The sequence below is a fragment of the Pelmatolapia mariae genome, linkage group LG12 (assembly GCF_036321145.2).
Source record: "Pelmatolapia mariae isolate MD_Pm_ZW linkage group LG12, Pm_UMD_F_2, whole genome shotgun sequence".
In the NCBI taxonomy this organism is placed as follows: Eukaryota; Metazoa; Chordata; class Actinopteri; order Cichliformes; family Cichlidae; genus Pelmatolapia; species Pelmatolapia mariae.
Window position 1 is genome coordinate 3550226 of NC_086237.1, and position 12919 is coordinate 3563144.

General features: G+C 42.8%; 1 protein-coding gene across 1 annotated transcript; it reads right to left on the reverse strand.

Annotated features, from left to right (window-relative positions):
- Window positions 1-1933: 1933 nt before the first annotated feature.
- On the reverse strand, window positions 1934-12705 carry LOC134639293 (granzyme K-like). The gene is made up of 5 exons (XM_063490413.1): window positions 12626-12705; window positions 12282-12426; window positions 11351-11486; window positions 2436-2705; window positions 1934-2086 (listed from the first exon to the last, which is right to left on the reverse strand). Exons 1-5 carry the CDS (start codon window positions 12687-12689, stop codon window positions 1934-1936), a joined length of 768 nt encoding a protein of 255 aa, XP_063346483.1. The 5' UTR covers window positions 12690-12705.
- Window positions 12706-12919: the final 214 nt, after the last annotated feature.

Here is a 12919-nt window from a genome sequence, read left to right on the forward strand (position 1 = left end):
CACCCAGTCTCCCTGCTGACACACCAGCGACGGGGTGAACATATTTCCTGCTCGTTCAATACTTCCCACATGACTTGCACAACAACCATAAATCCAGGAATATACACGCAACACCATACACCACAAACTGTATATGGTCGCTACAGTAGCTACAAAGTCTTTCTGTGGCATCAAAAATTAATATGTCACTGTGTTTGTTTTAGATTTCAAGTTCAGTGAAACAATAATTTGTTCATTTGTTTTCTTCTAAACATATTTATGAAAAGGTTTCGTGCAAAAGACGACTACATGTAACTGACATGTAGTTTTTATACTCCACCATTAGGTGGCATTCTCTGCTATATTTTGGGGGACACTGTGTAAGTTCCACCAAATTCACAGCAATACTGGTAACAATGATAATTAATGATAACAATAATTATATAAAAAAAATCTACCTAGGGAGGTAAACTGGCATTCAAGCAGTGGAATAAATGTACACATACATTTTTATGACTAACACAAGACTCGAGTGCTGCACTCTGTGTAGGACAGGTATTTTCTTCTTCCACGGTCCTTTTTCCCTCTAATGAAAGGATTAGTTTGATCATAGCATATACATGTTTACATCATTGGTTTAGTCTTGATTAAACAACTTAAAGTACCAAGAATAATAACATATATGAGGTGATTGACTGAAATATTTACTTCAAATAAAAAGTACTCTTTCTTTTCTGAGTAATGATATTTATAAACTGTGTTATCGCGGCCGGCTCATTTACAGAGACAACAAACACGAGGAAACTGTTGATCGAGTGCTGATATTGTTTCAAAGCCTGTGGTCAAATTTATCATAAATAACCACGTGGAGGTGCAGACGTGTATATGACTGATACTTTCAGACAATTTAACAAAAAGAAAGAAATGAATCAGGATTTGTGGAAGTAATCGATGACAAAAGACACAGTGTTGATGGAGGTGAATGTGTGAAGATCATGTCACTGAATCCTAAGGAAGAGGAGATCCTCAACATGTGAAGCTGTCAGTATTTCTCATGTTCCTTTGTTTCCCATAAGTGAATATTCTCTGTGTTATTTTCTTCTGAAGAAAACATTTGTATAAAAAAAATCTACAGCTGATCAAAAGAGTAGGAAAAAGCAGTGAAAATGTTTCTTGGGCCTCAAATTAGACTGTAACTGTAAACTCATTATATTAACGATGATACTTTGAAAGGTACAGTTTGAAACTGCAGTACAATCAAAGAAAAAGAGAGCAAATGTGTATTTGTTATTAATGCCTCCAGCTTTATTAGAAAGTAGAAAAAGCAGCAAGCAGAAAAATATGTTTTTTTGGTTTTCAAGCAACAGAGTCGTAGTGCGAAATGAAAAAAAAAAAAAGAATGTTACATTTTTTAAAAATCTTTTTCAACAATCCTGTCCACAAGCCTCATTTTCAGTTGGTTGTATATGAGGTGTTGAATCTGTCTGTTTGACAGTCTGAATAATCTCTCTGTTTTATTTTACATTCATGGCTTTTGTGTGAACATAAAAATTGCTTCTCCTGGTTTTACTGCAGCTGCACTCATCTGCAACAACCAGGAGCACTCATGTTTGGGAATTCTTTAAATTATTTGGAAAAATGATGTTTAGATATAACCATGTATCTGTCTGGTTTGTGTGGTGAAAGATGGTAAAATTTCAAACAGTGTTTCCAAATTTGTTCACAGTAGGTCTAAAATGTGGTTCAGAGGTCAGCCCAACTTATCTGCCATAAGATCATGTGGTGGACTAACCAAGTGCAGAATCTATAAAGCAGTATAGCAAGCTGGCAGAAACTAAAATATCATAAACTGTAAGAAGAACAATGAAATGATAAAATGAATAATGGTCTACAGAGACAGCACTGACAGATGTAACATCAAATCATGCAGACTGATGCTGTGGTTTCATGACATTTAGAAATACTTCATCATAGTTTTGATCCAGTACAGCTGTCTCTCTGAGACAAACGAGTAGATTCCAGGTTTTTTAATGATACCACAACCTGCTCCAAAAGAAGTGACTCCAACCAGCGCTCCATCACACAACAGCGGCCCTCCTGAATCCCCCTGCAGCAAGAACAAACGCATGACAGTCTTTCTTTGACTCACAGGTGTTGAGCTGAATCAGTGGTTCTTAACCTGGGTTCGATCGAACCCTAGGGGTTCGGTGAGTCGGTCTCAGGGGTTTGGCAGAGCCTCCGCTGTGACATGCACGGCTCATTTTGTGCACCAGTAAAAAAACATATGTATGTCTTGAATTCGAAAAAAATCTTATTTTATTTTTCACTAAAGAGGGGTTCAGTGAATGCGTATATGAAACTGGTGGGGTTCGGTACCTCCAAAAAGGTTAAGAACCACTGAGCTGAATGAACATTTACTTCAAACAAGGAAAAATACATGAATTCTTCATACATACGTGACAGGTATCAGCGACGTTTGTACCATCTGAACCAGCACATATCATGTCATCGGTGATAACAGGGTTGTGGTTGTAATAATCACGAGAGTTGCACGTCTGTCTGTCGACCACAGTCACATTGACAGACTTGAGAACGTCTGATGTTCGTTTGTTTTCAGTTACTCCCCATCCAGCCACCAGACACCTGCTGCCAGCTGCCGGGTCTCTCACAGTGTTGCCAAACTCGAGCCACTGCACTGCCCTGGTTTTCCTCACCGGTTCTTTAAGCTGAAAAAAAGTTAGTCTTGAATCACCACTCATTTATTTATAATAATTTGCTTGGAAAATATGAAATATGTGCAGAGATGTGTTGAAACATGTTTATACACACATGGAAATACATTTTTATAATTTAAAGAATGAAAACTAAGTTTTAGTTAAGTAAGCAAAACCTGACTTGGCTGTAGGAGGTAGAGCAGGTTATCTACTAATCGAATGTTTTTTTTGCTAGGCCCCCCCTTTGTTTTACAAGAAAAATGTTCACCCCCCCCCCCCTCCCCGCAGGTGCGCGCGCGCACGCACGCACGCACACACACATCCTCCAACCACACACACCCATATTTTGCTCCATTGCGGTTTCTTTCACACATCAAACATTTAGTAAACAATTAACAAATACAAGTGATCTGCAATAAATCTGCAGGTAGTAAGAAAATAAACTACTAACTCTTTTACTCTATGTCCGCACCTACACGGGTATTTTTGAAAACGCAGCTGTTTCGCCCACACGTAAACGGCGTTTGGAATCACCGAAAACGGAGATTTTTTTTAAACTCCTTTTTTTCGCTAACGTGTGGACGAGGAATACAGAGTTTGTCACGCAACGTCAAAGGTATGTGCCTTTTTTCACGTCACGCTGTGCGCCACGTTATTGTTTACATGAGATGAATTCCAGAATGGCAGATAGTCAGATTAACAGTATTTTGTCTCTATCTTCAGGTTTTACATGCGTACATGTGAGAGATACAGATATTGACAGGGTCGGGTTACGTTAAAAAGTATAAATTGTTATACTTTGTTCATTGGTTCAAAGGTACCCCACACTTTTTTTTGCTTGTTTGTTCTGGTGTATTTTTCATTTGAACTGTTATTCTGCCAGAGTACTCATATTTACAAGACGGCATTGAACGCCCCATTGGTGTGTCAGAAAAACTCTTCTGTACGTATGTTCCTTGAAGGGGATTGAAGTGGTTCTTTTCCACCGCAGCCAAGGGCTAGGAGTTGAAGAGGAGCTGCTGTATGTCTTTGTCAATGATCTGGCTAAGAAATAAAGCATATGAAGCGAAAAAGCAACTCCCGTGGTCATCCCTGCCTTAAAGCTGCAACATATCATGGCGAGCTAGCCAGGAGGAAGGTTTGAAGAACTTCCAGCTCGTGAGTGAAGCAGAGGCTTGGTTAGCGCCATTAGCAGCTAACATTAGCGCTACCGCACCGCTGAAGAAAAACCTTTCTCCAACCACCGGACCTGAAATCTGACGGACTAAAGACAAGCTTGTGAGTACCCACAATGGAGGTAGAAGCCCTACAAGATAAGATCACCGAAACACTCTGCCAGCTAAGTCGTGATCAGCTCATAGAAGTGGGTTATAATGTGAAAGGCTTTGCTACACTGCTAGATGAGCCCACAAAAGACACTTCCAGATGCCACCTGATGAAAGTTATAGAACATAAACTGGACGAGGTGGAAAACAGTTATACACAAGACGATGCTGTACAGTTTGTGAAAGAACTTTTATCGTTTTTGGGCGAATATAAAGCTAAAGACAATGCGGCCGAGAGTGATTTTTCCCGCCTTTCAGACGAAAGAGACAAGTATGACGAGCTGCAGGAAGAAATTAGAGCAATAGGGCAGAAACTGAAGATGGCAGACGCTGCCCCGAGCCTCGGCCAGAACCTGCCGTCTTCTAAAGTACCGGAGGTGACTATTCGCAGGGAGTTTCGCATCTGTGGCCAAATAGGAGAGGGAGGGCAGCGCGATCGGCTGTCCTATATCAACCTGCTGCATCAGATGGAAAATGGACTCCGCAAGGGCCACAGTGAGTCAGAAGTTATTGAAGCAGTGATAAGAGCTATCAATCCGGGTCTCAAACTGCGTGATATGCTAGAAATAAAGATTGATTTGACACTCACACAGTTAAAGACAATATTGAAAGGACATTACAGAGAAGATGACACATCTGATTTGTACCAAAAACTGATGAATATTTCCCAAGATCCAAAAGAGTCAGCTCAAGACTTTTTATTCAGGGCCATTGAGCTTAAAGATCGCCTCCTGTATGCATCCAAGGACAAAGAAGCAGAACACTACAGTCGGGACCAGGTAAAAAGGAAGTTTTTGAGATCAGTGGGTACTGGGCTGCAAAATGACAACATAAAGTTCCAGATTAAAGCCCTTCTTGACAACCCAGATGTGACTGATGAAATGCTGATTAGCAGCTTCATTTAGTTTCTCAATCTTGAGACAGAAAGACTGAACAAGTTAAAGAGGAACAATACAAACCACCAAGAATCAATGAGCTGCATACTAGAGATGAACCACACAGCAGCTCACAGATCCCCGCCACCAAGGAAGACAAGAAAAATCATCCTCCACCCGAAATGCACGACCTGGTGAAAGAGCTGAGGAACGAGGTTGCAGAGGTGAGGCAGATGGTTCTTGCCTCCCTGAACGCTGGCAAGTCGCAGACTACAAAGAGGACATCAGATGCTGCCGCGGACACCCGGAGGAAGAAAGGCTGCAGGACCTGCCAGAGCAATGGAGAGGGAGACAACTGCACCCACTGCTTTAAGTGTGGCCAGCCCGGCCACATCTCCAGAGGATGCCGAGCTCCACTTCAGCTGCAGGGAAACGCCAGAGGGCCACTGCCACGGGACCAGCAGTGACCCCACCACCACATCAGGCGTCCCACCGCTGCGGTTGCTGCCACCAGAGAGAGTCGGTCAGCACCCCACTCCAGAGGTGTGCAGGCTGCTCATCTGTCAGTTACTGTTCTAAAGCCTGTCAGGGACAACACTGGCACCATCACAAACATGTATGTAAAGCGGTGAGGCTAGTTGAACAACATTTGAGTGAAAGAGAGAAAAAGGGGTGGTTGTCATACATGGGATATTCTGACCTTCTATCAGATAAGCAAGGACAAAAACTAGTGAAACTGATTGGTAGGCGGAAAATGGTGAGATGCACTTTTGATAATGTACCAGTGACCGCATTGTGGAACACGGGTACACAGGCTACAGTAATAAATGAGAACTGGAGAGTTGAGCACTTACCTCACACCACTATCAGAGGGATAGATGAACTCTTAGGATCAGAACCATTAAATGGGCTTGCAGCTAATCAGACAGAGATACCATTTATGGGGTGGATCCCTGTAGAGTTTAGACTGACTGGGGTGGAGACGGCCAGCTCTAGCCTCCTAGTGCCTGTATTGGTCTCTAGTGACCCAAATGTAGCTCAGGATCCTATTATTGGATATAATGTGATAGAGGAAGTCATCAACGAGCAACTTAAACAACAGGGCGTTAAAAACAGTGACTGTGCTGCAAACATTGTGAGTAGTGCTTTTGGTATTGACGCCGGATCTGCTAAGACTTTTATCCAGTTGATAGAGACACATCAAACAGCCGCGGAAGAGATCCAAGTCAAGACAGGGCGGAGTAAAGTTGTCTTAGGCCCTAGTGAAGCTACTACCATTCGCTGTCGCACACGCATACAGGCTGACGAGGACACTGTAATGTTATTTTGTCCTGTTCTGAACCCCAGCCTGCCTGAGGGGCTTCATTTGCAGGAAGTACTGTTTAAAGTAAAAAGGGGCAACTCAGCCACGGTCCCAGTATCTGTCACAAACACCACATGCCATAATATTACTGTAGGTCCGCGTGTTATCCTGGGGCACATTGAGGGCGTAAAAGCAATATACCCAGCTGCCCTAAAACCTGTAGAAACTCCAACAACTAAAACAGCAGACGAGGCAGGTGTTGAAGTCCCATCAGCCCCCACAGGTGACACAAGTGGTGTTTGGGATCCTCCTGTAGTTCTAGACCATCTAACGAGCGGGCAACAGTCGGCGGTGAGAATGATGCTCAGGGAGGAATGTAAAGCTTTTGCAAAAGATGAGAATGATGTAGGCTGCATTCCTAGCCTTCGGATGCACATCACTCTCAACGACCAAACACCAGTTCAAAAGACTTACAATAGTGTGCCTAAACCCCTGCATCAAGAAGTAAAAGCTTACCTGCAGGACTTGATCAATAGGGGGTGGGTCACAAAATCCAAGTCGCCTTATTGTCACCGATAGTCTGTGTTAGGAAAAAGTCCGGTGACCTCAGACTTTGTGTGGATTATCGAGAACTTAATCGCAAATCAGTACCTGACAGACGAAGACAGTCAGCCACTCACTGCATTCATCACCCCCTGGGGTTTATACCAGTGGGTTAGAATCCCATTCGGACTCAGCTCCGCCCCAGCAGAGTTTCAGAGGAGCATGGAGGAGTGTCTTTGGGGTCTGCGTAATGATATCCGTCTACCGTACCTTGATGACAATTTGGTCCACAGTAAATCTTTTGAGGACCATGTTGAGCATGTAAGAGCCGTGCTACAAAGGTATCAGAAACATGGGGTCAAACTTACTGCTAAGAAATGTGAACTGTTCAAGCCTAAGGTCAGGTTTTTGGGTAGAGTGGTGTCAAAAGATGGCCATAGTATGGATCCAGCAGAGGTCGCCTCCGTGATGTCACTTAAAGAGAAACACCCTAGTACAGTGGGGGAAGTGAGACAGATTTTGGGCTTCCTATCTTATTATAGAGCCTATATACAGGACTTTTCATGTATCGCCAAACCTTTGTATGAACTGCTAGCAGTCCAAACAAATGCTAAAAGTAGCCCACAAGACTTAAAAACACAGAACAAGAGAAGGAAGGAGAAAAACAAACAGGCTAAAGGACAGTTGCCTTCATCAGCCCCTGTGAAATGGACAGAGTCACACCATCAGGTTTTGTCTTACGTCAATAAACTGGCCTGTCCTCCGATCCTAGGCTACACTGACCTAAACCAACCATTTGTGCTTCATACTGATGCTTCACAAGCAGGGTTAGGAGGAGTGCTCTACCAGCGCAGTAATGGCAAGTTAAGGGTTATAGCTTATGGATCTAGAACGTTAACACTGCCAGAGAAAAATTACCATATGCATGCTGGCAAACTAGAGTTTTTAGCTCTCAAATGGACTGTCTGTGAGCGCTTCAGAGAGTATTTGCTGCATGCGCCATCTTTTGTGGTTTATACAGATAATAATCCACTCACCTATGTGTTAACGACAGCAAAGTTGAATGCATCAGGTCAGCGTTGGGTGGCTGAGCTCGCAGATTTCAACTTTACGATAAAATACAGGCCAGGAAAAACAAATGCAGATGCAGATTTTTTTATCCAGGATGCCCCTCGATTTTGAGGGCTATATGAACTGCTGTACACAAACGGTTAGCCAGGACGTGGTTGCAGCCTCACAGCAGGGCATATTAGTACAGCAAACAGAAGCTCTGATGTTTAACGCTGTCTCCTTCCACACCCTTCAGCATCAAACACGAGCAGAGGAACTGTTGGACATGATTCAGCCAATACTGAGAGAGGAAATCTGTGCAGCACAGCGGCAAGACCCTGTGATAGGTAAAATGTATGAGTCTGTAGTGCAAAACAAAAGGCCCACCACACAGGAAATTAAAACAGAGCACTGAGTTTAAAGCATTGGCTAGAGAGTGGAGCAAACTAAAAATCAGAGAGGATGGAACTACGTTCAGAGAGACTCAATACAAAAAACAACTAGTTCTCCCCTCAGTTTACCACCCACTAGTGCTCAATGAACTACACAAACAGATGGGTCACTTGGGATTAGAAAGGACCCTAAATTTAATTAGGGATCGTTTCTTTTGGCCTAAGATGCAAAGAGACATTGAACACTTTGTCAGTAATGTTTGTGAGTGTCTCAAACAGAGGAAGCCAAACAGGCAGGCACGGGCACCTATGTTGAGCATAGAAACCACTCATCCATTTCAGTTGGTTTCAGTTGACTTTTGCACCTAGAGCAATGCAAGGGGGGGGGGGGGGGGGGGTGTGAATACATACTTGTAGTTATGGACCACTACACCCGCTTCGCTCAGGCCTACGCAACTACAAATAAGTCAGCGAAGACTGTAGCAGAAAAACTATTCAATGACTTGTCTCAGGTTTGGCTTACCGGAAAAATTACACCATGATTTGGGGCGAGAGTTTGAGAATAGACTATTGCACCATTTAAAGGAACTGGCTGGTGTTAAGGGGTCACACACTACTCCTTATCACCTACAAGGAAATGGGCAGACCGAAAGATTCAACAGGACCCTGCTCTCTATGTTAAGAACTCTAACAGAGGAACAAAAAAGAGACTTTAAAAGCCACCTCCATAAAGTGGTAAATGCCTACAATTGTACTGTTAATGAGGCCACTGGCTACCCTCCTTTTCTCCTAATGTTTAGTAGGTCACCACGGTTACCAGTTGACCTTCTCTTTGGCATTGAGCAGGAGGACATTTCAGGCTCCTACCAGGACTACGTTGACAGATGGAGACGGAGAATGGCTGAAGCTTACACTGTCGCCTCCAAAAATGCAGCTAAGTCAGCTGAGGTAAAAGGCAGTACAACAAAAGTGTGCATGGTCCATCACTTCAAATAGGGAGTCGTGTCCTTGTTAGAAATGTTGTGGAGAGGGGTGGGCCAGGTAAAATCCGCTCCTATTGGGAAGACAACATCTACATCATTAAAAGACAAAAGGGGGAGGACAGTCCTGTGTTTGAGTTAAAGCCAGAGAATGGTAAAGGCAGGACAAGGATTTTGCACAGGAATATGTTGTTGCCTTGCGATTTTCTTCCGCTCCCAGCAGATAAGGAGGCAACTGTAACTAGTACTAAAACAAGGAAAAGACATTACAAATGGAAACAAACATGCATGACTCAGTCACAAGTGGGGAGTGAGGAGGAGGAGGAGGACACAGATGAGTTTTCTGATGCGGTTTTCACCAGGCCTTATCCTAAGCCTCAGTGTTCACCTACGCTGGACCCCACAGCGGCAGAGTTTATGCCACAAAGGGATGGAGGTGAGCAAAATGAGTTTCCCCACATGTCAGAAGATGGCCAGGGGGACCCTATTCAAACTGATGAGGAGAAGATGGATAATATGGAACCAGAGGATGTGGCTATTGTGGGTGCAGGGGAGGTGGACACCAGCTCTGATGTCGAAGAGGCTTTGGAAACAGAACAGCCAAGTCCATACCCAAAGAGGGAAAGGAGGAGACCACAGACTTTGACCTATAGTAAACTTGGACAACCAAGTCTTGAAGAAAGAATAGTGGCCACTAAATGTGTCAATGTTCAGGGTTACTGGCGACCTTGGTAAAAGAGGAAGATACAATGTTTACACTTTGTACCCCTATTTCAGATGGTAACAAATGTACCTATGTTGATTGAAATATCGTGACACATGGATTGTAGGCCGAACATGTGTATGAGTAAAGGGAAGATGCTTAGTGTTCAGATGAGATGTGGACAAAGTTAATGCCCTTACAGGAGAGTACAAATAGCATGGTAATTTGATAGATTGAATGTTGGACTAAAAATAGCTATACTGATTATATCAGGAGTATACACAACTACAGTGCATGGTAGTTTGGGTAACTTTAAAAAAAATGTAATGTAATGTAATCTGGTAAATAGTCCATGCCATTCTATTGTTCTCTATGGATTGTAGATTGAAAGGTACATTTATGTCGGGACGACATTTCTCGAGTGGGGGAGAGTGTGAGAGATACAGATATTGACGGGGTCGGGTTATGTTAAAAAGTATAAATTGTTATACTTTGTTCATTGGTTCAAAGGTACCCCACACTTCTATTTTTTGCTTGTTTGTTCTGGTGTATTTTTCATTTGAACTGTTATTCTGCCAGAGTACTCATATTTACAAGACGGCATTGAACGCCCCATTGGTGTGTCAGAAAAACTCTTCTGTACGTATGTTCCTTGAAGGGGATTGAAGTGGTTCTTTTCCACCGCAGCCAAGGGCTAGGAGTTGAAGATGAGCTGCTGTATGTTTTTGTCAATGATCTGGCTAAGAAATAAAGCATATGAAGTGAAAAAGCAACTCCCGTGGTCATCCCTGCCTTAAAGCTGCAACATACATACACACACACAGTTACTGTCCCTCCATTTAGAAAGGCAGAGGCGTCGCGGTGTGATTATTTTACGTGTAGTTGTTTTTTTTCCTGTGTAATAATATTCAACATTGCTATCAATGAATTTTTCAAAAAATGCCTCTTTGTGCAAAATGGGTTTAAAAACATAAACAACTGGGGGATACTGTTTGTCCGTGATTTGGAGAGCCCAGTGCGTGCTCCCGATGCAGGGAAAACCAATTCTGCAGGGGAGACCTACCTCAGCACTTGTGCAGGTGAAGCCAAAGGGAAGATATGCTTCACCATATTTTCTAGTCTTTGGCTTAGAATGAAGTTGGTTTGGAAACATATTCAGCGATGCTTCATCTCCTGCTTTGCGTTTCTGTGGGCGCCCCGTGCTAGCAGTGTCCCCCCCCCTTTTTTTTTTTTTTCATACCGCGCCCCCCCCTGCAATGGCTCTGCGCCCCCCCTAGGGGGCGGGCCCCACACTTTGGGAAGGTCTGCGTTAGAGTATGAGTGTGTGTGTCAATGTTAGATAGAAAGCACTTAAGCATAGAAAAATGTGTTTGTGTGAATAACCATGTTGTGTAACGCTCTCAGTGCTCTGAGAGGGTAGAAAGGTGCTAAATAAGAAGCAGTGCATTTACATCATTTGGTATCAGACCCTGATATATCACCTTACCTTCAGCAACATGAGGTCATTGTCGTGCTTTGCACAACAGTAGTCAGGATGAGGAAAACTTTTCTCAACGAATCGGAGTTGCTTGGAATGTTCGTTGTTCTTTCTGGAGTGGGCTCCCAGGGTCACCCAATAACTCCTGTAAAAGAAAAAACACAATCTGGTGATGAAGGTTTACATATTTAAAAGTTTAATGGATCTGTGGTTTCTCAAACAATAATCATACTTCCTTATTATTGTGTATTACTACATGGGTTGGGTTATGGCTGTTACTGAGCTTTAGGTGAATCTGCGTTATTTTTTCTTACAGCTGAATGAAGAAATTAAAATGTACATAAAATGTTTTAGATGAAGAAATGTATAAAATGTTTGATGTTTATGTAGCTGTGACTTCTGTTTTATATTTAAATGAGTGCAACACTTTTCTTGCTTGTTATTCCATCTTAAATAAAACTTTCTAGAACACCTCTGTACAGATATTGTGCTTACAAGAGTGAAAAATCAGCTTTAAATATTCTATATTCATCCTCTCCTTTCAATGTAATTAGCTTTGCACGTATAATTATAGCAGTGTGTATTATTTGACCTTTAAAAAGATTCTGGGGTTCCTGTATGTCACCTAACCTGGGAGGCATCCTTGCCAGATACCTGAACCACCTCAGCTGGATCCTTTGACTGTGGAAGAGTAGCAGCTGAGCTTCTCTCCAATGACTGAATGAATGACGCTTTCTCTACAGGAGAGGCCAGCCACCGTTTACAGAAAGCACATTTCTGCTGCTCTGGCCCTGATCTCATTCTTTCAGTAACTACCCAGAGCTCGTGACCACAGGTGAGGGTAGTGACCTCTGGGTACTTACTGAAGGAATAATAGTGTGTTGAAAATAAATACTGCATTATTTTTAAAATTGAGGAAAATAAGACCGCAGATTCTTACCCAGTGCAGTGGGCAGCTGTCAGCACCCACTGTGGATGGATTAATGTCCCTCCACACAAAAAATTAGTCACACTTCTCACATAAGCCATGTAAGGCAGTGAGTATAGCTTGACTTCTTTCCCATTAATAATCTCAGAACCACGACCTAAAACAGAAACAAAATATCCAGACACATAAATCAGCAGATGATCAAATGAAGAACAGACGAGTGAAACAAACACACTGCACCAACTGCTCTGTAACACTGAAGGATAATCAGCAGTGTGACTTTGCATTATGCTCGTTTACATGAAGATTAAAATTACCAGTAGGTAAATTAAATTACAGTGGAAAACATCACTCACCTGGCTGGATGATGAAGAGGAGCACACATGAGATGAGAAGACTGAAATTCTTCAGGCAGGACATTTCTTCTTCCCTTGTTTGATCAGATGCTGAATGCACTGAAACTCACTGTGATGCTCAGCTTTATATGTTCATGTCACGGTCTGTGTTGGCAGACCGTGGGGAGGTGGGGAAACAGGACCCAAACGCCGGACTCTTCAGTGCAACAGTGTTTATTTACAAGGTGGTGAAGTAAACAACAATAAATCCCCTAGTGTCCCTGACTCCCGTGTAGTGTCTTCTTCCCAAAAAGT